This window comes from Thalia democratica, chromosome 5, assembly GCF_965202585.1.
Source record: "Thalia democratica chromosome 5, ktThaDemo2.hap1.1, whole genome shotgun sequence".
Lineage (NCBI taxonomy): Eukaryota > Metazoa > Chordata > Thaliacea > Salpida > Salpidae > Thalia > Thalia democratica.
Genome location: NC_139169.1, coordinates 52406457 through 52434027, shown reverse-complemented (window position 1 = coordinate 52434027; position 27571 = coordinate 52406457). Strand labels below are relative to the sequence as shown.

At 26.5% G+C, this 27571-nt stretch overlaps 1 protein-coding gene across 2 annotated transcripts in view; it reads left to right on the top strand.

The window, feature by feature from the left end:
* The window catches only part of LOC145835735 (PH and SEC7 domain-containing protein 3-like), a 38844-nt gene extending 19559 nt beyond the window's left edge, over positions 1-19285 (top strand). Inside the window, exons 7-15 of one of the 2 annotated variants that reach the window (XM_082943442.1) lie at positions 174-303; positions 10591-10740; positions 11534-11638; positions 12201-12361; positions 12873-12943; positions 13125-13261; positions 14246-14393; positions 17465-17608; positions 18154-19285. In XM_082943442.1, coding sequence (XP_082799568.1) covers positions 174-303; positions 10591-10740; positions 11534-11638; positions 12201-12361; positions 12873-12943; positions 13125-13261; positions 14246-14393; positions 17465-17608; positions 18154-18528 — 1421 coding nt within the window. In that variant the 3' untranslated portion in view covers positions 18529-19285. The remainder of the gene's footprint in view (positions 1-173; positions 304-10590; positions 10741-11533; positions 11639-12200; positions 12362-12872; positions 12944-13124; positions 13262-14245; positions 14394-17464; positions 17609-18153) is intronic. The other variant, XM_082943443.1, reaches the window with a different exon arrangement.
* The last annotated feature ends 8286 nt before the right edge of the window (positions 19286-27571 follow it).

The window sequence follows — 27571 nt, the reverse complement described above, 5'->3', positions numbered from 1 at the left end:
ATCATTTAAAAACTTGAAAAATTGTAACTTATACAGTATAATTTATCTCAAATAGTATAGATAAACTAAAAACTAACAATTAATACGGTCTGTGTTGAATAAAATTTGCTGAAAAGTTTATTTCAATTCGTCGTTATTATATATTTTGTTAACATTTTATTCAAAATAAACAGGTAAGGTACACTTTTTGGTTTGGGCGATAGTTCTTCTGAATACAGACTTACACAGCTTAGGACTAAATTCAAGCATTAGTTCAAACCTTAACAACTACTCTTCACTTGGTAGGAATAGTAGCTTCACAAGGTTTGAATCTTTTTTTTTTCCAATACAAAATATTAGAAGTTTAGTAACAAGTAAATTTATTACTTTTGTACAATAACTAATACTATAATGATTACCACTAGTTGTTTTTGTTTAGCAGAAAATAAAATGATCACGTCAGACTAATTTAAGGTTTATACTAAATCAAGTACAAGATTTTTACAAGTTGATTTTATTTTATAGAGTTGTATCTGAGCTATCAGACATTTAAAACCGCTTAAAAAAATTCAAAGTAACTTTTGAGATATGAGCGATCAAAGTCGGTGACCTCAAAAGGTTCCTAATAGGAGGCGCAAACTAAAAAAAAAGACCATTTCACTAAAAATCTATCTCCTCCTTCATTTTTAAAGCAATCTTCTTCAAATTTTTACAGTAAGTGTATAACTACATTTTAAAAAGATTAAATGCAAGATTTTTTTAAATTTTGTAAAATAAAATTTTTATTAAGTATAAACCACCTATTTTTCTGTTTTTTTTAATCTAAAATCTTTATCTTTTAATATTTTAAAGATTTCAACATTTACAGTCTTTTAAACTATAAAAGGAACGTTTCCTGAAAGTATGAGGTCTCTAGCTTAAAAAATGAAGGAGAAGGTAGAATTTTAGTGATTTTTAAATTTCCGAGAAAATTGACCCTAAAAAATTTGCGGTCCATTTGTTTGTATCGGAAATTTTTTATAAAAATTACAATATCTCAAAAGTTAAATAAGATTTTTTAATTCTATAAAATCTGATCTGTAGTTTGTACTTCAAGCTTTCATATAAGATCCAATGTTATTTTTATTAAAAAAAAAAATTTTAAGACTCCCCCCCCCACTCCCTATGCCCTTAATTTTACTCCGCCTTGTTTCACGCTTAAGATCTCATGTAAATCTAAACATCCTGAGTCGTAAAAGTTAAATGATTTTTATTGTGTGTTATTATTTAATTTTTTTCATTAGATTTTCTAAGTTATTTTTTGATTTTTGTATATCTTTTGGGGAAGCAGATAAAAAGCAAGCTTGCTAAGAAAACAAGAGAGTGTATGAAAAAAATGCTTTAAAAACGATTTACTATTATTTAAATTAGTTGTCATAAGGAAATAAGCTGGTTATTATATATTAGTTTCAATGTTTCAACAAGTGATATATAAAATAAAATATTTATTTAAAATATGAAGATTAAATTTATAAACTTTATTTTATTAAAAACAATTCTATGTTTATTATTAATCCTTTTATTTGGTGACATTTTTATTTTAGTTTCCAAATTGTAATAGTTAAGGGCATAGGGGGGGGGGTCCGACATTTTTTTTTACTAAAAATGACAATGGATCTTATATGAAAGCTTAAAGTACAAACTACAAGCCAGTTTTTACAGAATTAAAAAATATTATTTAACTTTTGAGATATTTTAATTTTAAAAAAATGTTTCCGATACAAACATATGGATCGCAAGTTTTTCGGGTGTAGGCTACCGATGTTGGTGGCCCAACATAAGCCTCAGTTGGGTCAGGGTGACTTACTGTGGGCAGATAGTTAACCTGACCTTTTTGTTCATACTTCTCATTTGTATTATTATAGTTGGACATAATAACTATATATGCTTAATGCTACTCTAGGCTACTTTATTAAATTAGACAGGATAGTTTTGAATGATGAATCTTTTATATAAAACACAAGAAGAAATACAAGCATATACAAAATTATAATTTACTATTATAACAATTTAAAAACTGGAAACTATTTAAAACTATTTCAAGACTTAGAACAATAAACTAAAAATTAAATAAAACTTTTAGTAAACTAGAATAAAAAAACAAAAAAAAATAGATATTTTTTTTTAAATAAAAATTTTATTTTTAAAAATTTAAAAAAATTCCTGCAATTAATCTTTTTAAAATTTAGTAATAGACTTTCTGTGAAAATTTGAAGAAGATTGCTTTAAAAATGAAGGAGGAGATAGATTTTTAGTGAAATGGTTTTTTTTCGCGTTTTTAGTTTGCGCCTTCCATTAGGAACCTATTGAGGTCACCGACTTTAACTGCTCATATCTCAAAAAATAACTTTGAATTTTTTCAAGCGGTTAAAAATGTCTGATAGCTCAGATAAAATTCTATAAAATAAGATCAACTTGTAAAAATCAAGGTGGACCCCCCTATGCCCTTAAAGTATCATGACTATTTTATTTAGTCTTAATGTAGTATTTAAGTATTTATTTTATTATCATTTGTGACATTGTATTTTTTTAGAATTTTATGGGTGGTCTAGTCAAGTTACGATGAAGTTTTAGTCAGTAAATCAAAATGACTTCATTACTATTTTGCATTACAAAAGTTAACTTGATACACAAAATTAAAGGTGTATATAACTAAATAGACGATGTATTTAAAATAAAAATATATCAAATAAAATTAATCAAAAGTATGATAAACTCTAATCCATTAAACTTGATTTGACATGCATAAAAAGTCTTATTAGTTTATTATTTTTGAGAAAAACAATTACTAAGTTTCACCGCAGAGCGGATTTTCAAATTGTAGATCTATAGTAAAATAATAATGGTAAAATACTAATTACATCAACAACAATCCCAACCATCCTAAAAATAAACGTAACAATATACCAAAAATGAATGAAAAAAGATTATGCAAGTTATCTAAAAATGAAGGAGTTTTCAATAACATCAAAGGCTTATACCAAAATGCATTAAACAAAAGTAGTTTTTAATATAATTTAACCTACAAACAATTTAATAGTACAAACATTAACAAAAATAGAAAAAAAAATTGCTTTTATTACAACCCCCCCCCCCCCTTTTGTAAATCTGTACAGACCAAACTTGGCAAATTTTTCCTGGAATTAATAGATAAGCATTTTAAAATAGACAGCATATACTGCAAAATAATTAACAGAAATTGTATAAAAATATCATACTGCTGCACACCAAATGTTATGGCCCTTATAAATTCACACAACAAAAAACTTCTGAAAAATCAGATAAAAAAGAAAAACTTTGTAATTGTAGATCAAAAATAAACTGCCCCGTGGATAACAAGTGTTGCCTAAATAACGTCATATATCAAGCTAAGGTTTCCACGTCCGTAAATGACCACAAAATTTACATTGGTTCAACCAAAAGAACATTCAAGTCTAGATATACTGAACACGAAACCTCTTTCCCCAAACCTTTCAAAAGCAAACCCAAAAATTGTACCCAACTTGATAGGATCTAAACAGTAAACATATAAAATACTCAAGTGAATGGAAAATAGTTGAATCAGTAAAATATAAAACAAACCACACTAACATGTGCAATTAATGTAACCTAGAAAGACTTCATATATAACCCTAGCAGACAAAAGAAAAATCTTAAATAAGAGAAACGAACTGATAACCCAATGCCCGCATTACTTAAATGAATATTTATAGATTATATCTCACATATGTATAAATTTTATCACGATATTAGATTATTTGTACATGCATTATAATAGTATTCCCATTTTCAGTCTTAAATTGTTATATATATATTTTTTTTAGTCAATTTATCTGTAAATTATATTTTACCACAGATGTTTTTGTGTTAAAACTTAATTCCGACTAACGGCGCTTCACTGCTCTCAAATAAATTTAAGAACAGATCTACGGAGTCTATAAAATATTAACACACATTAGAAATAAAAGCATGTACTATTATGTAAAGTGTTTATGTGAGTAGTAACTATAAACGAACTTTATGGTTTAAAATCAAAGTTTGGAATAAAAACATAAAAGTATTAAATTGTCTGCAAAAATTACAAATTTAATAAAAGTACACACTAACCTCAAACAAGCTCTAAGAATAGGCAAGTTTAAAAAAAATGAAAATTAAATTAAGTTGTGCAGAAATGTGACGTCATAATAAATTTAGCAAATTAATCAATAATTTTTGCAGCTTAAAAACATGAAGTATTAAACTTGTAAGTGTTTGTGATTGTAAATGTGAATGTTGTGAAATAAATAAGTGCATAAGTAGACAGAGTTATTTAAAGTAGAATCGTCGGTTGTGGGGACAAATATTCAATAAATCTTGCCGCTTGATCAGAAGTAGGTCTTTATCTTCTGCTGCAATTACTGCTCTTTCTGTATTGCAAGTTGGGCAAATTCTACTTACTCCGTTGGATATGTTTGATCTTTGAAACAATACTCCACTCCATGTTTGGCCTTTTACCGTACCTGTGAAAAAAGCTCCAGACGTAATCCGATAAACGCGTGCTTTGTTTTTTATTTATATTTTTAAAAGTATGTTTATGGTTAGCATATCTATCTTTGAAATTACCTGCTGTACTTCCGATATAAATTTTATCAGGGCCCTTACTTTCAACTTTAACTTTATAAATTACATTTTTATTAAACAATTACTCTTTAATGGGCAGTTATCTTTATTTATTTTAATTTTCTTTATTTTTTTAAATTATATTTTATTAAGATTTTATATAATTTGTGCATGATTTATAACATACCCATTCCCAGTTTTAAATTATTATTATTTTTTTTAATTTTTTGTAATTATTAATTGTTATTGTTTTAGTAATTGTTCTTCTTAAAAATAATAAATTAATAATTATTAACCTCCCTTGAGGATAGATTACTATGTCTTATTTATTTGTTTTAAACTCAATAGTTAAAGCATAAAAAGTCTACAAATATCATAAATGGAAATATAAAAATTTCAAAAAGTACATATGAATACAATAACAAATAATAATAACAAATCAAACAGTATTCTTTCTTTATTACACTAATAAATAATAAACAATGAACTTTACCGCAAGATCAACAACAACAGCATCCGAGACAATCCTACGACCGGTTTCGTCCTTATTAGGTCGTAGGATTGTCTCGGATGCTGTTGTTGTTGATCTTGCGGTAAAGTTCATTGTTTATTATCGATTGCATAAAACATCTCAACTTCGTTGATGATCGCCGAAATAAATATTGGCTTTATTACACTAACACATGTTTCTGTTTCTTAACGGGTTAACACACTTGAACGGAGTCTAATTTGCGCGAAGACAAAATTGCACGAGGTTACTAAATTGCACATGGGAACTAAATTGCACGAGAACAAAATTGCACGAAGACTAGTTTGCACGCAAGCACAAATTGCACGAGGGGACAAAATTGCATGAAGACTACTTTGCACGGAAGGTCAGTTTTGCACGACAGACAGTTTTGCACGGAGGGTTAATTTTGAACAAAAAAATACTAAAAAAAAAAATATATATTAAAATCTTAATATTTTATAAAAAAAAAAGCATGTATTAGTGTAATTAATTTTTATTTAATTATGTTTATATTAATTTTTTTTTTTAAATTTATTTAGCTTTTTTTAAATTGAAACTAAATTGTTGTGTTTCAAAACTAATTTAAATTTTAAAAGTTTTTAATAAAAATAAAACTAGAATTTTATTTTAATAAACATATCATTAAAGAATAAACATCTATTTATGTAACCTTAAATTAAATTAAACTTATACTAAACTTTAATATGAAATAAAACAAGATTGAAAATAAAAATAAATAAATAATATTTACATGGGTAGGCGTTAAAATTGCACGAAGATACTTTTGCACAGAAAAAAAGGAGCATGAAAAATAGTGAGACAATTAAATAAATTTAGAAAGGAGAAAATCCGTCTGATGAAATTTTTGTTGTGCATTGTACAGAAAGTTCTGTTATGGCTGTGTACTTCTATAAATTATACTTAAAATTGTATTTTTTTAGTTTTATATAAAAGTTTTAAACATAATTTATATATCATTATTTTTTATTTGTCTAAACTTTATCATAGTTGCATCACTATTTGCACGCGTTTTACTCTAATTAGCTCTTAAGTTTCTCCTGCTCTGTTTTTAATCTTTATCTAACCCAGACTTGCGAAAAAGCACTGTTAGAAGCAATTTTCTTCTTACTTTTTTAAAAGAAAAAGGAGAAACAAGCTTTTGACTAAAATAAAACAAACAAAATAATACAACAGCTACAATTAGTTAATTTCTATATTTAACAAAAAAATATTATTAACATAAACAAAACTCATTTTGGTAATTATATTTTAATAACGGTTAGAATCTAATTTGATAATCTGGTTTTTATTTTTATTTATATAAATTTTTTTTGATTGATTTTTGTTTATCATTTAATTTGTTCATTATGACTTGTTTAATTGCTATTATTTCTTTTAAATTTTTTTAATTATTTATTTCAATTTTTTTGAATTTTTTTATTATTTTTGTTTTGGAATTTTATTTAATGTACTTATTAATTAATTTTTTAATTTTTATAAATCTTATTTATTTTTTTAAATTTATTTATTATTTAGTTATTTGATTTTTTAAATTCTGACTTTTTTATTATTTATTTTAATCTACTTAACATTTAATTTTTATTTTTTACTTGAAAATAATTTACTTTTACTTAAAACAGGGTTGCCACACACTCGGGGAACTCAGGGAATTTTCAAACTGTAGAAAATCTCAGGGAAACTGAGGAAATTTTGGCATTTTTCTTTTAACTCAGGGAAACTCAGGGAAGTTTTGATTTTTTTCTAAATTTCAGGGAAGTTTTTGAAAATCTCAGGGAAATTTTTTTCTAGATCTAGAATGAGGTTTAGTTAATTCAGTTTCAATATTTTGTTCAAAAGTAGTAATTTTTATTATTTAAGTGGTTATTTAGAATTTTTTTAGCCTTGCGGCTAGTTTTTCAATATTCTTAGTATTAACATTGTAGATTTTTTAAGTTTTAAATTTATATTTACTGAAGTAAAATCAAATTACAGTTTAGAGAAATGAAAGTTGTTATTAACTATTCATAGAAAAGTTCTAATAAACTTTTTATTTTTAGTTACTTATGTAGTTTAAAAAACGCTATGTTGTACTATTAGTTCTTATTTTTTAAATAATAAAGTTATTTGTTATTTGTTTACAACTACTTGTTTTCAGTAAAAAACAAATAAAATGAATACAGATTAGTGTTGTATTACTTTTGTTAAAAAAATAGAGGTTAAATTTTTTTTCATAAATTTAATGCAGAAGCATACACATACAACCTTCCTTTTATTATTAAAGAAGAAAAATGAGAATGAGGTATTAATAATTTGTGTTAGAAGAGAAAAATTTTTTTTTAAGATTTGAAAAATACTCAGGGAAACTCAGGGAAATTTAAGGTTACTCAGGGAAATTTTTGGTCACTCAGGGAAGATTTTTTGGCTCAAAGAGTGGCAACCCTGTTAAAAATATTGTATATATATTTTTTTTTGTTTAGTTATTGTTAGTTTTTATTATTATTTTATTTGTTATATTTTACTTAGTATTTATTTATTTTTTACTTTAATTTTATAATAATAACTGTAGTAACCAGAAAAATACCAATATCTGTAATACTTATAACAATAAAGTAATTAAATGTGGTTTTAAATTCAAGAACAATGTAGGTAAAAATTGTAACTGTCGTAAGTCGAATAAAATAAACTGTCCGTTACATGGTAACTGCTTAATTAAAAATGTTGTGTATAAGGTGCGTGTTAAATGTAAACTTAGTGAAGATAAAAACAAAAGCAATAATAATGTTAATGATAAGGATAAGGTGTATATTTGTTCGACAGGAGGTCACTTTAAAGATAGGTACACCGGGCATAAGTATACTTTTAAGCATGTAAAGAAAAAGAATAGTACAGGATTGTCAGATTTCGTTTGGCAGTATTTTGATAGGTATGGAACCAAACCAGAAATGGAATAGAGCATCCTCCACCACGCCAACAATAACATCAGTAACGCGAGCCAGATCTGCCAAATATGCAACCTTGAACGAATGGCAATTTTAGCAGAAGATAGTAAACAATTACTAAATAAAAGACGTGATATTTCAAACAACTGTGCACACAACCGACGGTTCTTCTTCAAATAACACCTTGGCGTCTTCTTACCTTTCATACTTTTCATTCACCTTCCACATACACACACACATTCACTTAACATATATTAATATAATTATATATCCTAAGTAACATATAGTTTTATTTATTTATTATTTATATCTATTTCACACAAGTCACTTTCTATTCTCTGAAATTTCATATATTCACTTTACCCTCCTCCTATAATTCTTCACACCTTTGTGTGTTAAGTTCCAAGTGTAATTGGAAGCCTGTATTCAAATCACAGATAAACCATGCTTTTTACCTACTACGCCCAAGAGAGCTAGTAGGGTTTTTTACTGCAGATTTATACTTAGCATATGACTACCTTATTGTTTTACATTTTAACTTTCATATATAACACAGTTTACTTATTAAATATATAAAATATATGTATGGGATATTTAAATTAAACAGCGGACTCCTACTTTACCAATTAATTATTTTATTAATTATATAATACAGTATATATTTAATTTAGGTCATTATGATTTTATGTATGTCGCTGTAAATTAATTATCGGTCAGTACATTGTAAGCCCAATAACAATAATGTTTTTTGTGTTTTGTTTTTCCTTAAAGTTTAATTTTTTTCCTTAAAGTTTAATTTTTTCATTTTTGATTTTTACATTTGAACTAAATCTGCTTCCTAATTCTATATAACTTTGATTCAATTATTACAAACATTCAATATATAATATACATGTTACAACGAGTTTCTGTGACTTTTATTGCCTTCAGCGTCGTTAAGTTTTATTATATTTTATTGATTTACTAACTAATGGTTAATGTTTTATTTTTGTTGAAAATAGATTACATAAAAACAAAATTAATGTTCTATACAATACAAATTAAATAGTTTAAATAACCTCATTTACATTGTGACGTAATTATTAGTTGTAACGAATGTATTTTTTTCGTTAATTAACAACAGTAAATTTTGAATTAGTTATCTTTCCTATTAACGTGAGTTGTTTGTTTATATTATGTTTTTGTTGTGTAATTTAGCTTACTTTACTTATTTTAGACTTAATAATCACAAATATCATATAGTTTTATAAAAGTCGGATTTAATATTAAGTATTTCACCTATTAATAACTATTATCTGTAGAAAATATCTTATTTTAATGAAAACATGTATACACCTACTTAATTCTATGCTTCTATTCTCTCATTACAGTAATTATTTTTTTACAGACCCCAGTTGAAGTGTGTTGATTCGTTGACACACAGAAACATATGTTGGTAGAATAAAGGAAGATTACTGTATAATTTGTTTTTATATATTACATATTAAGTAAGATAGTTAATTTTTGCCTTATAAAAGAGCAGTTGAGTATTAAAAAATAAAGATTATATACAGAGGTTTTAAATAAAGAATAAATTAAATTATGTAATAAATTACGAACATTAACAAATACAAACTTATGTTTTTAAGAGTTTTATATTTTGATTACAATGAAATACATTAAGTTATTATTTATACTTGTTCAGTAAAATGATCAATTTATGATGGTTGTAAGAATAACAAATAAAGTTTATTTAGACTGAATACCACTAAATAGATAACTTTAAACTGTGTGCTTCTAAAAAGTTATCAATTGACATCCTGCTGTAAATAAACACATTCTTCTAATTTACAATTGGTTAAAAAGTTATACTTGTAATCTAAAAACGTTTGCTGCATAACTAATAATAGAAAACCTCATGACGGATCATGTAAAACTATCGAGAAATTTTGTACATCAGTCTATAAACCCAGGGGTCGGCAGGCATTTGGTGGTCGCGGGCTAAATTTTCAAAATAAAAATGTTTGCGTTTGTAGTTTCAGTTTTTACTGTTCATAGCAGACAGAAAATATCTAGTGAAAGGTTTGAATTTTTTTTATATAAACTGAGGTCTTTTTTTTTTGTTCTTCACTTTATTTCTCAGAATATCTATGTAAGTTTAATAAATTTCTTTTCCTTAAATGTTGAAATAATGGTTTTTCCATTATAAAAAATCACAATTTTTATACATTAAAGTTTATTGCAAACAAAATACAAAATAGAAGTACTTTTCGGACACGCTCTTCATACTTAGTTTTATTAGTTTTTATCAGTAAATCATTATTTCAGCTTGTTTTGACACGAAAAAATACTGAAGAGCGTGTCCGAAAAGTACTTCTATTTTGTATTTTGTTTGCAATAAACTTTAAATTTCTTTTCGATAGCTAAATTAGCATGCTCGCGAGCTGCGATTCCCCGACCCGTGCTATATACTGTTGTGCGTATAAGTTGATAATATTACGACAAATGATAATACCAATGAATTTAAACAACATGCGAATTCAGGTTTAATAGCAAGCGAGGTAGAATGTCGATGCGCGATTTTATAAAGAATACTTCAAGTGAAAAATACCATTTTGATGAAGGACATCTCAAAGATCTTTACAAAATCATTAGGAAGAATCCTCTTATGAAAGCATCCTCAAATTTTCAACTGTTAGTTTTAGTAAAGTTTATTGTTTTATCAAACTTTTGACTAATCTTATTAAATGAGATATTAAATTGCAAAAAATCTTCAATTAGTATAGAAGTCTGTAGCAGTAGTCTGTCGAGTTTTATTAAAAGCAGGGTTGCCAAAAAACCTGGATTTTTAAACATATTTTACATGTTTAGTAATAAAACTTTGATTTGACACAAAAAATCTATAGTATAGATTAAAAAAATTTGTCATCGTCAATTTTTTTTTATAAAACACATTTTAAGAAGCTTCGAGATATCTTTTTAATGCCATTATACTATTTAACACAGTTTTTTACCTTAAACTTAATATTAAACTAAAAATAGGCCCTAAAACGTGGAATTTTAATAACTTGGAGAAAACTTGCCAAAAACATTTGGCAACCCTGTAAAACAGATGCTTGATGTCGGTATGTTTTGCAAAAAAATACTATTTGATTTTTGCGGTTATTTCTACTTATACATTTATCTATGCTTTTTTGGTGCTTAGGTGCACAATTTTATCTGCTAACGAGCATAATATTTTTACTTCTAAGAGCACAATATATGTTGCAACTAACATAAGTCGTGTAATAAAAAAATCATTAACCTATACATACTTAGTTGCAAATGGTACATAAATAGTTAAACTTAATTTTTACTAAAGTTTTACTAATTCCTAAAATCAACTACTGTTACCAATTTAATAATGTTTTTTAGTTAGTTTATTTTTAGATTATAAGAGTTTTAAAAAGCTCATTGCTAATTTGTTAAGTCCTTGAGAAATAAACAGAAATAGCAAACGAACTTCTATCTTTCCAAGTATCAGTTTGTTTCAATCTGCCTCAAAGCATCTGGAAAACGAAAATTTGTTTGAAAATAGCAGTAATTTTAGAAGGTGAGAGCAATTAACCTGTTACAAATCAAAAATACTTTTACTTGGGAACGGATCTTATATGCACGAAGGGACTTTTTTGAACACACTTTATTTTAGTTTAAAATCACTATCAGCATTCATATTAAAATAGTTAAACATAAAAATTACTTTAAATAAAATTTGATTGTTACGTCATTTTGAATTTATACGTCTTTTAGTATGTAATGAATTTATTCATTTAGTTAATTTTTGTTTTTTTACAACAAAAATATTTAAAGTACTTAAAATAAGTGCAACAAGCTAAACTAAAAATCTATAAATTGAAAAAAAGAAATTCTTTTGTGTTTACGAAGTACAAGATCAAGATAAAAAAAAACACAAAAAAACTATTAACATACTAGGACGATTGTAAGAACAAACATAGCATTAAATTTATATAGTAAAATAGGGTTTTTGATAAAAACCGTCAAATTTTCTCTTACTGTCGTTTACATATTTTAATGTATTGTACATATATTATGTTATCAATTTCAAAACATTTCAACCAAACAACTTTACTTAACGAAGTTTCTCAATTTCTCAGGTCCCAATCTGAGAGGCAACACAGCTCTCAGTCAGCATCAGTCGACCCAATAAGAGTGAATTCAAATAAGTTTCTACGAAATACAAATAAAAATCAGTTTGCTGTTTGGAGACAAAATATTCTCATGAAAAAAGATGTGAGAAACAGAGATGGAACAAAACGTTAGTTATTAACATAAGTATAAATTCTATGTTTATCTAATTATCCTAAAGTTAAAATGTTATTCCAACAAAATAATTTTTTTAGTTTCTATACAAAAACTTATTTATTACTCAAAACACCAATGAGTGAGTTATTAGTTATTTTAAGCACGCGTTGTATAGCTTTTTGGTTAATCGTTCCCTTACCACGTCTTAATTTTTTCAATTATCTTGAAAAACATTTACTGTAAAACTTAATTACTTTATTACACAGCCAGCTTAAAAATCATTTGTTATGGTAAGTGTATGGTAGTGTGCAATACAAGTCTTTAGAAGTGAACTTTTCTATCAGGGGGCGTGATTAGTAAAGTGGCTATAAACTAAATGAGTAATTAACTATTAAATGTGCGATGTCAATAAATAGGAGTGATTATTGCTTAAATTTTTGCCAAGTAAGCTTATATGAAACTGTGTTTGGGAAACACTTCTCTACTTAAACGATTAAATATTAATAGTATGTATATTTTTACAGCAAAAGATAAATACAGGAAGTGGCAGGCATGTCAAATTACATTGGATAAACTTGATATCAAATTTGTTAAAGTTGGTAACATTTATTATTATTTTATATGCTTACTTTGTTTGTTTATTATTTTATTATTTATGAAGACAAGTGTTGTTTTATTTTTTTTAGTTAAAATTATTATTTTAGTAGTGTTAACAACATAAGAAATCTATACATTGATGACAATGATTTTGAACTCACGTTTAATTGTTTTACCAGAATACAGAAAAGGTGACAAATAGGTATCAGATACATCACTGTTTAGCGTCCATACACGAGAACAGAGAGTTCACAACAAGACAGTTATGCCTGAAAATTGAACTTGCTACACAACAAGTGTTTTTGCTTAAAGCTACGTTAGTCATTTTTATATACTTAAAAGTAAAAATACTATTATTTTATTCAGTGGTAATTGCAATCCATTTTGACTACAGTTATTTATAGATTTTTTATACAGGGTTTGTACGCGTCAGGTCAAATCAGGCTAAATCAGTTTCTTGCAAAAATTGGCAAAATATCAGATCAAGTTCTTGAAAATTTAAGATTTTTTATGAGTAAATTATAAGTTGTGAATTTATTTTCTAACAATCATTTCATTTTTGTAGACTTAATTTTACTTAATTTGTTATTGGCAAAATGTTAGTATTTTTCAGTACAAACGGTTGTAATTTTTTGAGTTTATAAGAGAAATGTTCGGTTATTTTATTTTCTATACTATAACTGTTACCCCTGACCCTAAGTCACTAATTTTTTGGTTTTTTTTTTTTTTGTGCAAAACTGACCCGTCTCCTTTCTAAGTCCATATCTAATAAGGTACATATTTTTCAACTAAGTAAAAGTTCTATTACGAATAGATAATGCATTTAAAAATAATTAATCTTATTGTTTATGTCGTTTCATCTGGTTATAACTGGGAGCCAACCAACAAAGGTTGAAAAAAATCAGTCTCTAAATAGTTCTAAGAATGTCAGTCTAATTTTGCAAAACTTTGCGTAAAAACCATGTGTATGTCATTATATTTTGTGACTTGAGCTATTTTTATTTTTTAAGTTTAAAGTTTAATTATGATTGTTTCTTTTTTGGTGTCATAGTATACGAACCCGATAAGCTCTTTTAAACTATAAATTTTATACAGTTTTTTGTATATCTTGATTTTTTTGAAATCAATTTTACAATCAAACTTCTGCAAATAATAAATTCACTAAAAGTATTAATTGTAAGAATAGAAGTATTTTTTTGGTTTGAATTTTTCTAAATATTTTGAAAACTTTAATTCATATCTTACCGACTTGTAATCAGTTTTCGAATCTAAAACTTTTCTTTAAATAACGAATTTTTAGGAGCGAGCGTGAGCGAAATGCCTGGGTGAATTCAATAAACTTGAACGCAGCTCTGCTTTCAAGTGAGCCTTTATCTGCTGCTGTTGGATCAAAACAACTAAAATTTCAAAAGCCTCTCTTACCAAGCTCGCCTGGAACACTTAATACTGTTTGTTTTTACACATTAAACTATGTAAAGTTATTAACACAACGTTATTTTAATCCCAAAATAGTTCTCTTGAAATTATTATGAAAAGGAATAAGATTTTGTTACATAATATTTAATTTAAATGGATAATACAAATCTATTCCTTTTTGTAATAAACTTTTTAAATTTTATAAACAACATTTCAGTTTTACAGTGGGCCCGCTACTAGGAATAACAACAAAAAAAAAATTTAATTTTTCTTTCAAAATTTGTAGTTTTAAGCCAAGATTCTAGCTCATTTAGTGCTTCAAACTAAACTAAAAAATTCCATCTATAACAAAAGTTATGTGAGTTGGCGCGAAGCGATTTGAAGAGTTTTTGCTTAATTTAAATTTTGATGTCTTTGAAAATATAAAATCAACGCTTGAATAAAAAACTATAAAAAAGTTACTTTAACATCAAAGTGTATTATTACTTTTTAAGAGTTTACGAAAGATACTTAAAAGAATTGTTAAATTATAAAAATCTTTTAAAACTAGGTATATTTTCTTTTTTTTATCAACATTCTAGTAAACTTTTTCTAATAACAAAAATTCCGGGTAAGCGGATACATATATGTATATATTTTTTAAATCCTTAGATTTAGCAGATTAAAAAAACACTACAAAACATCATCCAATTACCCAGAATTTATATAAGAACGAGAATAGTTCCAAAAAAAATGATACAATGAATCCTATCGAACATATTTTTAAAATTTTCATTAAATAGCTTAAGTAAAAAAAGTTTTTTTTTGTTGTTGCGACTTTGTTTTTAGCATCTGCTAAACACCTACAAGCTGTTAAAAAATGAAGTTGATAAAAGTATGAGTTTAGTTTGCCTTGTTTTTAATTTTAAAACAAAGTTAGTTATAATATAAAAACTCATAGAGCAGAAACACTTTATAAGAGCTACTACTTAATGTCCGATAACTTTTGTTCTACAAGAAATTTTTTATTTAGTTTGTACAGTTCAACAGATACAACCTTAAACTACATTAAAATTAAAGATTTTTATAGATTAACAAATATTAGTTTTTGACAAAATTCATTCCCTATTTCCAGTTAAACGCGATTTGGGCTCACTGTGAGTTTAATCCTAGAAGACTTTGGCCAATCAAAAGATTTATATAGTTAATAAAAAGACGAATTTGAGTGATTTATATCTTATCACTAAATAACTATATTTTGAATTTATAATAAGTCACGTGATTGTGAAACATTTTCCTCTCCCTAAGGCTAGATTAAATAGTATGGAAAGTAACCATGGTGCTGAATGTTGAGAATTGGTCGAGGTTTTTCTCTTTTAGCTAATTGAGTTAGTTTCTACTAAACTTTTGCCTCAATGGAGACGAACCTATTGTTGTTTTTTTAATCTAGCTAACTTACATCATAGCTAGTGGTGGTATTTTTGGTAAGTGGTGCAAAAAAGTAGTTTCAAAAAAATCTTATTAAGTTAAGAACCAGTTCTTTTTTTTAACGTCTTTATCGCTTAATAGATCGACTTGAAAAATAAAAGGTCTTTAATTTAGGTAATAATTAGTAGGTATACAAACTTTCATTGCTATACATGCAGTAATTTCGCTAAAAAAATCGTTGTGGTTTTTAACCAAAACTATCATCCGATTAGAAGTCTATCCCAATAGACTTAACCGGTTAAAAAAAAGTTAGTAAACTTTTTTAATGGTATCGTGGTGGACTCCTTTGACTTAAAAATATCTTATCTGAAACGAAGGAAAATTTTATTGCCTTCTTTCAATAATTTAATTTGTAGATGTAGTTTAGATAAAAACTAAAAAGTTCTCAAAATAATAAATTAAGTGCTTTGTTTGTTACCTGCAATATTGCAGCAACCAGTAAAATTTAAAGACTCATCAACTTCTAAAGGAAATTATTCAACTTACAGTTTTTTTTTTAATTTTTTTTGTAATATTTGATTTTTAAGAATTATATATTGATTTAACTACTTTTAAGAAATTTAGTTTTGAAATTTTACTTGAAACTTGTCTAAAATATTGGTCCTTTAGCTTTAGCAACCAGTATAATGTCTAAACTCTATTGTAGCACTTAATACAATTTATTTTCAACGTATTTTAATTTATATTAATGTAGAATAGTTTCTTACTATTGTTTTTACGTTGCTTTTTAAACTATTTTATTAAATAAAACTTCTATAATATACAGGGTGGCCACTTAATCTGAAATCTTGGAAAAATCTGGAATTTAGGCTAAAAAAAACCTGGAATTTGAGAAATTTTGAAAAAATCCTAGAAAAACCTTTTTAAACAATTTTCACATGTAGTAAAATTTTGATTTGACAGGAAAAATCTACCATATAAATAAAAACTTAAATCATTATCAAAAGTTTCTTTAATTACAAAACACATTTAAAGTAGCTTCACAGTATCTTTTCAATGTTGTTATACTACTTAACAGTTTTTAACCTTAAGCTTAACTTAAAACTAAAGATAAACCCAAAAACGGGTACTTTCAAAATTTTGAAAGAAATTCAGAAAACCGGAAAGATTTTCTCAAAAATCAGTGGCGACCTGTAATAGAGTTTATAATAACTTTATCAATAACTTTTTTTTAACTTACTCTTAAAAAATAAAATTCTTAAAAGATAGTTCTAATTTTAGAACATATATGCACATAATTAAACTAATTAAATTAAAAGAAATAAAGACCACATTTCAAAACATCTATTGTAAAAAGTCTTAACTTTATTTTTCGAACGCGATGTTTTTAAGTTTTTATTTTGGGCCAAATATTGCCTACCCCTACTCTACTAAAACAAAAAGTCTGGGAACAGTTTAACCTAGTAAACTTTCATCACTCATAGCTTTAATTAAAATTAGATTAAATACTACATTTGTTTCAATCAGTAAATTTTTAGCTTTAAGTAAAATTAAAATAGAACGGATTCTCCAAATTAAACATTCTAGTTTTAACTCTAAGTTAGGTCATCTTTACTAGCTTTTTTTTTACAAAAGCTTAATGAAAATAATAAATGTTATTTCTTAGGTAAACAAACTTCAACAATTTTAAACACAGGAAAATCAACTGGAAAGCCACAAAACACAGTTAGGATTGATGATGACAGATTTAGACCAGAGTAAAAGATATTTGCAACAATCTCAACTATCAAATGCACAAGTAGAGTACAATCAAGAAAAAATTACGTTTTTACAGTTCATGGTATGCTATTCGTTTTTAATTAGCAGATTTATAAGTCGAAACATAAATATAAATGTCCTATAATATCGTAAGATTTGTTAGTTTTATTTACTTCTTTAATCAGGGTTGCCACTTTACCTGAAAACCTGGAATTTGAAAAATTAAAAAAAACCTGGAATTTTGATAAAAAACCTGATATTTTTAATAATTTTAACATTTTCAGTAGCAAAATAATTTCGATTTGACACAAAAAATCTATCATATAAACAATTTTTTTTGTTATCATCAAAATTTTTTTTATTAAAAAACATATTTAAAGTAACTTTACAGTATCTTTTCAATGTTTTTATACTATTAAACACAGTTTCTTATATAGAAATTAGCTTAAAACTAAAAATAGACCCATAAATGTGTAAACCTGAAAGAAATTTAGAAAGCCTGGAAACAGTTTTGAAAAAACGAGTGGCAACCCTGTTCAATCTAAATCTAAGAAAACTTAAAAAAAGTTCTTTCTTAGGTAAGGTCTTTAGTAAATTAATTTAACCAGTTACACATTAATCAAACAGATCACGCGTTACAAACTGTACATTAAGATATTAAATGAAGTTATTTCCAAAAGAAACCTGAAAAGTTTAAAGTTTACCGACGATCAACTTTCTTTAAATAATAACGCTTCTCCAAAAGGACTACTTGCTTCATCTCTACCAACTCTTTTAGTAAAGGGAGTTACTTTTATGGATGAGCAAGAGAATAGCAAAAAAGAAAATCGTCTTGTTAAAAGTTCGCACCAAATTAACAAAAACACGTGCGGCAGTGAGAAAAATATATCTCCGTTGGTACATTCTCAAAATTATAACAATAATAATGTTAAGAGATTTCCATCAAGACGATTGGGAACATCGCGAAGAAGCTACATGTTTGCAGTTAATACTCCTAAATAGATTTTTTTTTAGATTAACAACCTTTTTTAATTCCTCAGGTATTCAGTTTTATGATATATTTATGTTATGTTTCGGCCTAAAATATGCTTAACTAAATCGCCAATGAAAATTAACTTTATTTTAAAAGGCATAAAAAGATCCATTCAGAATAACTGACGTTTTTTATTAAGTAAAATTATTTAATTTATATGGCTAAATTAGTATTTTAAACAATGAAAACATTTTCTTTCAATTATGCAATATATAAGATGTTAGCCGTACATTGTTGTTTATATATTAAGACTAATATAAAAAATTACCAACTACAAACCATGTTTTAAATAAAATATTTGTTAAACATCAGAGTTTTAAACTAGTTTTTTTTTTAATTTAATTGTAATATTATCGTCAGTTTAAATGCGTCTACAAATTTTATTTTATAAATCTTACCAGGACTATTTTTATAAAACATTAGAGACTGTTGTACTTATTTTTTTTAATTGTTAGTTAGAATTTTTTTATGCACTTTACTTAAATTTATTCTACTTATGTTCATATGTGCAATCGGATATTTTATAGAAGTATACCAATCATGGGCGTTTGAATAGATAGTAAAGTTGAAGATTTTTATGTCTATTATATTATCCTATTACAGCCATTTTAATTTGTTTTTATTTCCTTTTAGTAATTGATTACAAATGTTTAATTATAAAAGTTATTTAACTGCTTAAATTAATTTAAAATAATGTCCCATCTTTTTTATTTACTTTTTGAAAACACTGGATAAAATGTTTATCTTGATTTAATTAATAAATTTTCTTAACTTGAATGTTTTATAAATGTAAATAAAAGTCTATATCAGTAAAGTTGTTCGTATTCTAAAACGAAGCTTAACAAACTTAAAAAATAGTTTTGTATAATAAAAAGCAATTGTAATTTTAAATGCCATTATACTAATTCAAATCTAAAGTATTATAACTAACTATTGAAAACTTAGCATTAAATATCAACTAAAATTTTACTTCTGTATCATGTTTATGTATAAATTCATGGTGTCTACTTTGAGTTGTTTGTCAAATTATAAGATTAAGAAGCTGCAGTAAATGCATTTTGAGAAAAAAAATTGATTGTAAGTATCTAATCAGTTTTTTTCTTTTCAGAATTTAATTATTTCCCTTGGGGGCCATGACAGATACTCAGGGGGCCACGAGCAGCAAAGAGGTAAGAGGGGAGCACGAGGAGTCACAGGGGTCCATGAGGTCATAATTTGTGAAACTTACACTAGATATAATTAAGTTGAAGATGAATAAAAAAAAAGAAGGTCTTAGGTGTTTTTAATGGTAGTTTAGAAATTTACACTAGATATTCACGAGTTGCAGATGAAGAGCAAAAAAAAGGTCTCAGGTGTTTTTGAGTAATCTTGTTGAAGGGGGCCATGGCTTTTTTTTCTTTAAAGGGGGCCATTTGCAAAAAAGTTTGGAAACCCTGCTCTATACTAATCTTATGTCTTTGCATGCAAGTTTGTTTGAATTTTACAATGGCTCAACTAAATATCGTCCTAAGGGAAAGTTTAAGATGTGCTTAACTTTTATTTTAGCTTATATAGTACGACAAGTAATGTCAGTGAAATCTATATTCAGTTATATGCTGTTCTACCGTTTTATAGTCGGTAGGGACCTTGAACCCATATGGTATAATTGAACAACAAATAAAGTGAAGTTGCAAACTGTAACTGCTTGATTCAGTACTAAAAGTGTAAATTTATAGTTCTTTTTAAAACAAGTTTTGATCACTATTACAAATAAGAATACTTTTAAATAATGAAGGATGCTAAAAACATAAACTAAAACTATAGTTAGAAAAACCTCATCAAAAACTTTCAAAGTTATTTATTCTAAATTCTTTTTTGTCACCTCAAATTAGTTTTCGTTGATTAGTTAATATAATTTTTTTTTCTACAGCAAACAAAACTCTTCAGCTGAAGAAAAAAAAGTTGTATTTAAAACTGCAGATCAGCAGCGGCTTATTATAAACTTTAAAGAATTTAATGACCTATTTAAGGGAGCGGGTCAGAATGACACAGCGACAAAATGACACGGTCGTCAAATAGACACGGTGCGTCACTTTGGCACAGCGACAAAATGACACGGTGCGTCAGTTTGGCACGGAGTGTCAGTTTGACACGGTGCGTCACTTTGGCACAAAGATTCACTTTGGCACGGCGACAAAATGACACGGTGCGTCACTTTAGCACAGCGACAAAATGACACGGAGGGTAACTTTGGCGCAGCGACAAAATGACACGGAGGGTCATTTTAGCACAGCGACAAAATGACACGGTAGTTGATAGAAGAGGGAACGATTCGTTGTGAAACTTTAATCTTCATTGGTATGGACAACGATCTTATTTTTCTAGAAAACTTTTTGATTTCCTGTCTTCTAACCGGTTTTGTAGAATCAGCAACAATCACATTGATTAACTTTAAAAACAAAGACCGCAGGAATTTTTGATTGTGACTTCATAAAATAAAGTGAAACACGTAATGTTTATACCTTATATTGTCCATCGTCGTACTTATAAACAACATACTCATTTTTAAGCAGTAGCAAGGTGTGCTTAATAAACGACAAATAATTATTTATCAAACAACGTTCACAAAGATGCAAAAGAAGCAACTATTTTAAGAAAACACGACTGCCAAAATTAAAGGGAATTTATTTTTGATTTCCTTCGAATGGAAAAACTTAAACACAGTTTTGTACTAGAACTTGGAACTAGTAATAAAAATTAAAAAATGACTTGCCATTTTACGACTAGAAAAATAAAAACTCATATAAACATATTTCTTAAACTTCAGCAACATTCTGATTACCAATCTACATTTTAGATCAATCATTCAGCACATCAAAACAATAAACTAGTAGATGTAAACACATAAGAAAATTTGTTTTATAAACGAAAACTCAGACGTTATCGAAAACAAATTTTTCGCTGTTGTAATTCTAAATTCTAATGCGGTTCTTATTTTACGTTTTTATGCTTAAAAAAAGTAATACTTGCGCTCTTTTGGCGACTTAATAGGTTGCAATTTTGAACTAAAATACTGCGTTCCCTGACGATTTACGTTAGTAGCAACATCTTCAAAAAATCATTGTGCACTTGACTTAAAAGATCAAAATTTTGCGCCTCTATGCGACTTATGCTAGTTGCAAAATATATCGTGCATATTATGAAATGTAGTAATGAGTGGTTAAAAAAGACTTAGAATAAATCAATAAATAAATACAAATTCAAAAACATGTTGATTCTAGGCTGCAGCAGCAATGCTGTATGTATAACCTCTATTGCTTAATTTTCTTAAAAGTGATAAATATATAAATCCGCATGAATGGTTGCATCAGACTCTTAATTTTCTCTCAACTGTTCATAATAATATTTTTAACTTTTTCATAAATTTAGGCTCTAGGACCGTTTATTTTAATTATTTGCTTTTAGACAAGTTAATTATACATTTTTAATACAGAGTTTTAAGAAAAAATCCTAACTTATTAACTTTTGTTGAATATTTTTTTGTATGTTTTTGGAAATTTAGGACTTTACATTTAAAATTTTATTTTCAACTGCTCGTAATAGATTGTTAAAGCATGTGATTTGCGACTCGATAACTGAAATGTTCTTTGGTATAACTTTTCGAGCAATAACCTTTTGTCGTTTAAAAAACAGTAATAAAAAAACTTTTATGTTTGAACAAACTACTAGGTTAAAATATTAAACATATTTAATATAACTGGCTAGTTACTACAAAAGCAGCTTAACTCTGTATTTTTAAAAACTAGGGTTAAAACACGCATGACTTATTCTTACAACAAAAAAACTCTGTATTAAATTAAATCTTAATTATTTTTTAGTAAAATTCCTGATAATAATTAATTAAACGTTTAACAAAAAGTACTAAATTTTATTCATTACATAAATATGAAAAGTCGTGAAACGTAAAAAATAAAACTTAAGAATATTTTTGTTTTTATACTGTGACTTAAATTTTAAAGCATTGTATCATATATAGTTTCAAATGTATCAAGCTACTATAGTTTGGAAAAAATATAATAAATATTTTGTTTAACTAATTAATATCAAAATTTACAATTAAAAGTTATGTTACTGAAGAAGTTTAGTTTTGCTTATAAGTTTGTTAATCCATGCTATAGTGACGCACCGTGTCATTTTGTCGCTGTGTCAAAGTGACGTATCGTGTAATTTTGTCGCTATGCCAAAGTGACGCACCGTGTCATTTTGTCGCTATGCCAAAGTGACGCACCGTGTCGTTTTGTCGCTGTGCCAAAGTGACCCTCTGTGCCAAAGTGACGCACCGTGTCATTTTGTCGCTGTGCCAAAGTGACGCACCGTGTCATTTTGTCGCCGTGCCAAAGTGACCATCTGTGCCAAAGTGACCCACCGTGTCATTATGTCGATGTGCCAAAGTGACACACCGTGTCATTTTGTCGCTGTGCTAAAGTGACGCACCGTGTCATTTTGTCGCTGTGCTAAAGTGACGCACCGTGTCATTTTGTCGCCGTGCCAAAGTGATCCTCCGTGTCAAAGTGACGCACCGTGTCATTTTGTCGCTGTGTCATTCTGACACCAACCCCTATTTAACTCTAAAAAGCAAAAAATACACCTTTTCATAATCTGAAAATAAAAGTTGAAGGTTTACTTAAACAAACTAAAAATCAAAATAAAAACAATACTTTTTGCAAATAAGAAAAGAGTCTTTGCTAGAAAAAGCAAAAAGTTTTTGAAAACTTCTAATCCAAAACTATATATCATAAACCTACATAATTTCTAACGAAAATTTATGTTATCATACAAATTCAAAACCATAAAGCATTATGACAAAAAATACAACTATAAAAATATATCTAAATCTAACACAGAACAAAGCCAGCTAGGTAGAACTAATAAAAAATACTTAAAAAATCAGCTAATAAATAAGAAACTAAACTTTCCGTAAATTTAAGGATAACACGTATGAATTGATTACTGTTGTCGGTTTTTGTAATGCTTTACTTTTTAATTCAGTTCCAAGTAAAATTTAAACAATCTTAAATCTATTCATTTATAGAATTTTATTTTAAATATAATTTAAAGCGGTAAAGTATAACTTAATATAACTTTAAATTTAAACAAACCCGTACACATATTTATACATTTGACTCTATATGACGTAAGTATTTTCAGCTAGATATTCTATATTCCTTATACTTAACTAAAACATAAATTTACTTTCGTCAGTTTTAAAAAAATTCATCTAATGAATGCTAAAGCTAAACGAAGTTAATAAATAAATTTTCCGAACTTTTAAAATGATTTGTTTGTGTATAAATATTGTAATAAAAATAATAACTAAAACAAAATATCTTTATTAATCAGTGAATTTAAATTTTCCGATAAAAAGTATTATTTGACTAAGAAAAAAAATCCTAATTCAAGACTAAAACTAAAAAAATAAAGTTGCTAATATCCTAACAATAATACTAACAAATTAAACAGTATTCTTTCTTTATAACACTAACTCATGTTTCTTTGTGTTAACAAATTAACAAACTTCAACGGAGCTCTGTAAAAAAAATACTGTAAGAAAGGAATAAAAGCTTAAGTAAGTGTATATGTTTATACTAAAAATAAAAACAAATACTTATAGATTATTGTAGATCAGGGTTTCCCAAACTAATTTACGAAATCGCCCCCTTTTGAGAAATTTAAAAAAAAATCGCCCCCCAGTATTTTAAAAAATAAAGTAATTTTATTCTCGACTACGCACTTTTTAGCCAAAAAAGTTGTGTTCGAAATGTAATTTAGTCTGGTACTTCTTATGCATGCACTTTTGGGCTGTGGTAAAAGTAGTTTCAGGGCTTGAGAAAATAATTTACAGTTTATTTTTTAATAAGCCCAGTAAAGTGTATTAAAATACTTAATTAAAAAAAAGCCTATGTATTCTGTACTCAATTCTCTTTAAATATTTATTGTTTTGAAACTAATGAATCCTTAGGTTAGTGGTAAACAACTTTTGTAGTCAGCAAGTCATATTTACTTAAAAATCCTTTCTAGTTTTGAATTGCTAAAAAATGTACTTACGGGCTGCGTAATTTAAAAATTAATATACAAGAAAATTAAAAAACTCGAGCAAAATAGTAATAAAATGATTAGTACTATTGTGATCTAGGAAGTACTACTGTAAACTAAAAACCAAAATGAAAGCGTTTTTCAAAATATTAATTTTCAAAAAACTAAATTTTATTTGTGTTGCACAAGTAGCTTTCAAGTTATTTAGCAGGCCGAAATTTGACTGTATCTCGAGCGTAAGTTACCCATCTAAAATCTTAACTGAAACTTGACATTATAATAATCTCTCATATAACGAATTTCGGAAATTTAGAAATCATTTACTTATTTAAGCCGCACAATATACTTAAAATATTTTATAAATAAGCATATTTAAATATTTCTATACCAGAGATTGAAAAAACTACAAAAGAATAAATAGTTTATCTGAAACATTATGGAATAAATATTAAAACATCATTTGTGATCTAGTTTGAGCAAGATTGACCGACTGGTCGATTGTCTCACATGAAAACTGGTTTCATTAATAGCTTCTGTTAATACAGTAAAATTATTAATTTTAATACTAGAAATATTATAGGCAAGTTAGTTGTAAAGTTTAAATTTAATTTTAATCTTTTTTAACTATATGTTTTATAGTAGAATATCATCAAATAGTGTTTTATTCGAAATAACCTTTGAAAAATTAAACCTTAACTCTAACAATTTTATTTTCTAACTAAAAATTTGTTTTGTAACTGTAGCAGTCTTTTTGATGGCTTATTTAATTCAGTTCAGAAATGAATTTTTAATCTAGCTATCAGCCTCTAATAATTTAACAGAGGAAAATGGTGAAAAATTTAAAGCTAGGATTAAATTGTTAAAATAAAAAACACATTTTAACTTTCAAAATATTATGAACTAAGATAAAACAGAAAATAGTTGTACTAATTGTTTCAATCTCCTTAAAATATACATTTTTTTAGAATAATAACTCAGCTTAGAAAGTAAAACTAACTTTAAAACCTTTCAAGTTAAAAATTGAAGTCATTTAAAATAGAGACCTCAAATCTATACTCTTTTAAAGCTTAAATAATCTTTTTTGAAATAAAAACTTTAATGGTTATCATTTTTTTTATTATTTATGCAGATTCAACAAGTAATAACAAAAATCTATCAAATAAATATCTTTCAAATAAATGTTTAAATCACTATTTTATTAAATTTTTTTGTGTGATGTAAAACGACAAATATAAACTACAAAGTTAACTAGGTCAAAACAAAACTAGTACTAACTTTAAAATCATAAACCACTTAATTAATACAGTAGACTTCCGATTGAGTTCACACTTTGAACAAAACCAAAAAGTACGAACTCAAGAAAACATGATAATTTTTATACAAGTGGAAGATTTCAATATATTATAATGCAATAATGTTATGAATAAACATAAAAACAACTAAAACATAATATAAGCATTCATTTAAAATGAAAGATCTGTATAAGCTATAAAATATTATAAATATTGTTGTTTAATTAATAATTAGTTAGTAATAGACTTTATTTCAGTCGAATTTAAGGAAATATTTTTTTTTGGTAAAAAGTGCGAACTCAAGAGGAAGTCTACCATCATCTATATTCATTAGGCATTAAGCAAACTTGTTGTAGAATAAATAACGTAATAGATTTTTATTAAAAAAAAAAGCATACTTAAATACAATACAAATCAGGTTAAATAAGAAATATCCCAAAAAATCACAAATTACAAATATCTAGATAAAATTTTTTGCTAAAGATGTTGATAACTGAACTGTAAGGTTTCTCAAAAACCTACAAGGAAAAGCTATAAACAACAATCTAACTTCCTCCCAAATGATGGAAAACTTTTGCCTTAGTCTTTGTTGAGTCAAAAAGTTTTTTTATCGTTCTTTCGAAAAATTTACTTTAAGTTTATGGTCAGTTTGTAAGTCTGAGAAGGTTTCCTATAAGTAAACGTTTACTTCAAAAAGATCTGCTTCGAAGGGATCTATAATCCACTTCGTGACATTTAATCAAAAAATGTAATTAAACCGTTTATCAATGTCACCTTTAAACTGTTTCAGATGAGATGAAAGCACTTCTACATCATCTTCACTTATTTAAAGTTTTCAGTTTTCCAAACTTGCAAACTGATTATTTTTGAAATTTTTTCCGTACAGTTCAAGTTGGTTTCTAAAACTGGTTATCTTACTTATGACTTTCACAAGGTTCATGTTTTTACCTTGTAAATTTTTGTTCAGATGGTAGAACTTACCATATAAGTCTGATATATAACCATTTTTATTTCATTTATTTTTCTTTTAACAAGATTGTCTGCCAATACCTTATCCTTTTAAGAAAATAAACAATAACTGAATTAAAAACAACCAAAAACCTTTCTAGACAGTTTCCTTTTTATAACCATTTCACTTCTTTAAGAATATCAAACATAAATAAGAAATATGTGAATACATGATACTCAAAAGTTACTTTTTTTAAATTTAGTAGTGCAAGCTCAAAAACAAAACTTACAAAATTTATCTTAATTTATTACAACTTTTTTATTCTATTGCAAAATTGACTTTAATATAGTTTGTTTTTGTCTAACTAAGTGACTTTTCAAAAAACAATTGGAAATATCATAGGGTGATAGTTTATAATCGATAACATAGATTTTTACAAAGCAGTTATGATCACAAATGGCATATATGTCAGGTTATGAAATGGTGAGAGGATTTCCATTCGTCTATGACCTATGTAATTGTTAAATGAGAAAAGATATGAATGAAAATATGTAAATTACTTGAAAAGAGGAGTCCTAAACTTTTTGATTTTTCTCTAAATTTCACGTAAACGAAATGGACTTATTTTGTTTAAGTTTAACCTCAGGGTCAAATATTTGATAGCAGGCTAAAATAAGTAAAAAAGCAAGCTAAAAAGTG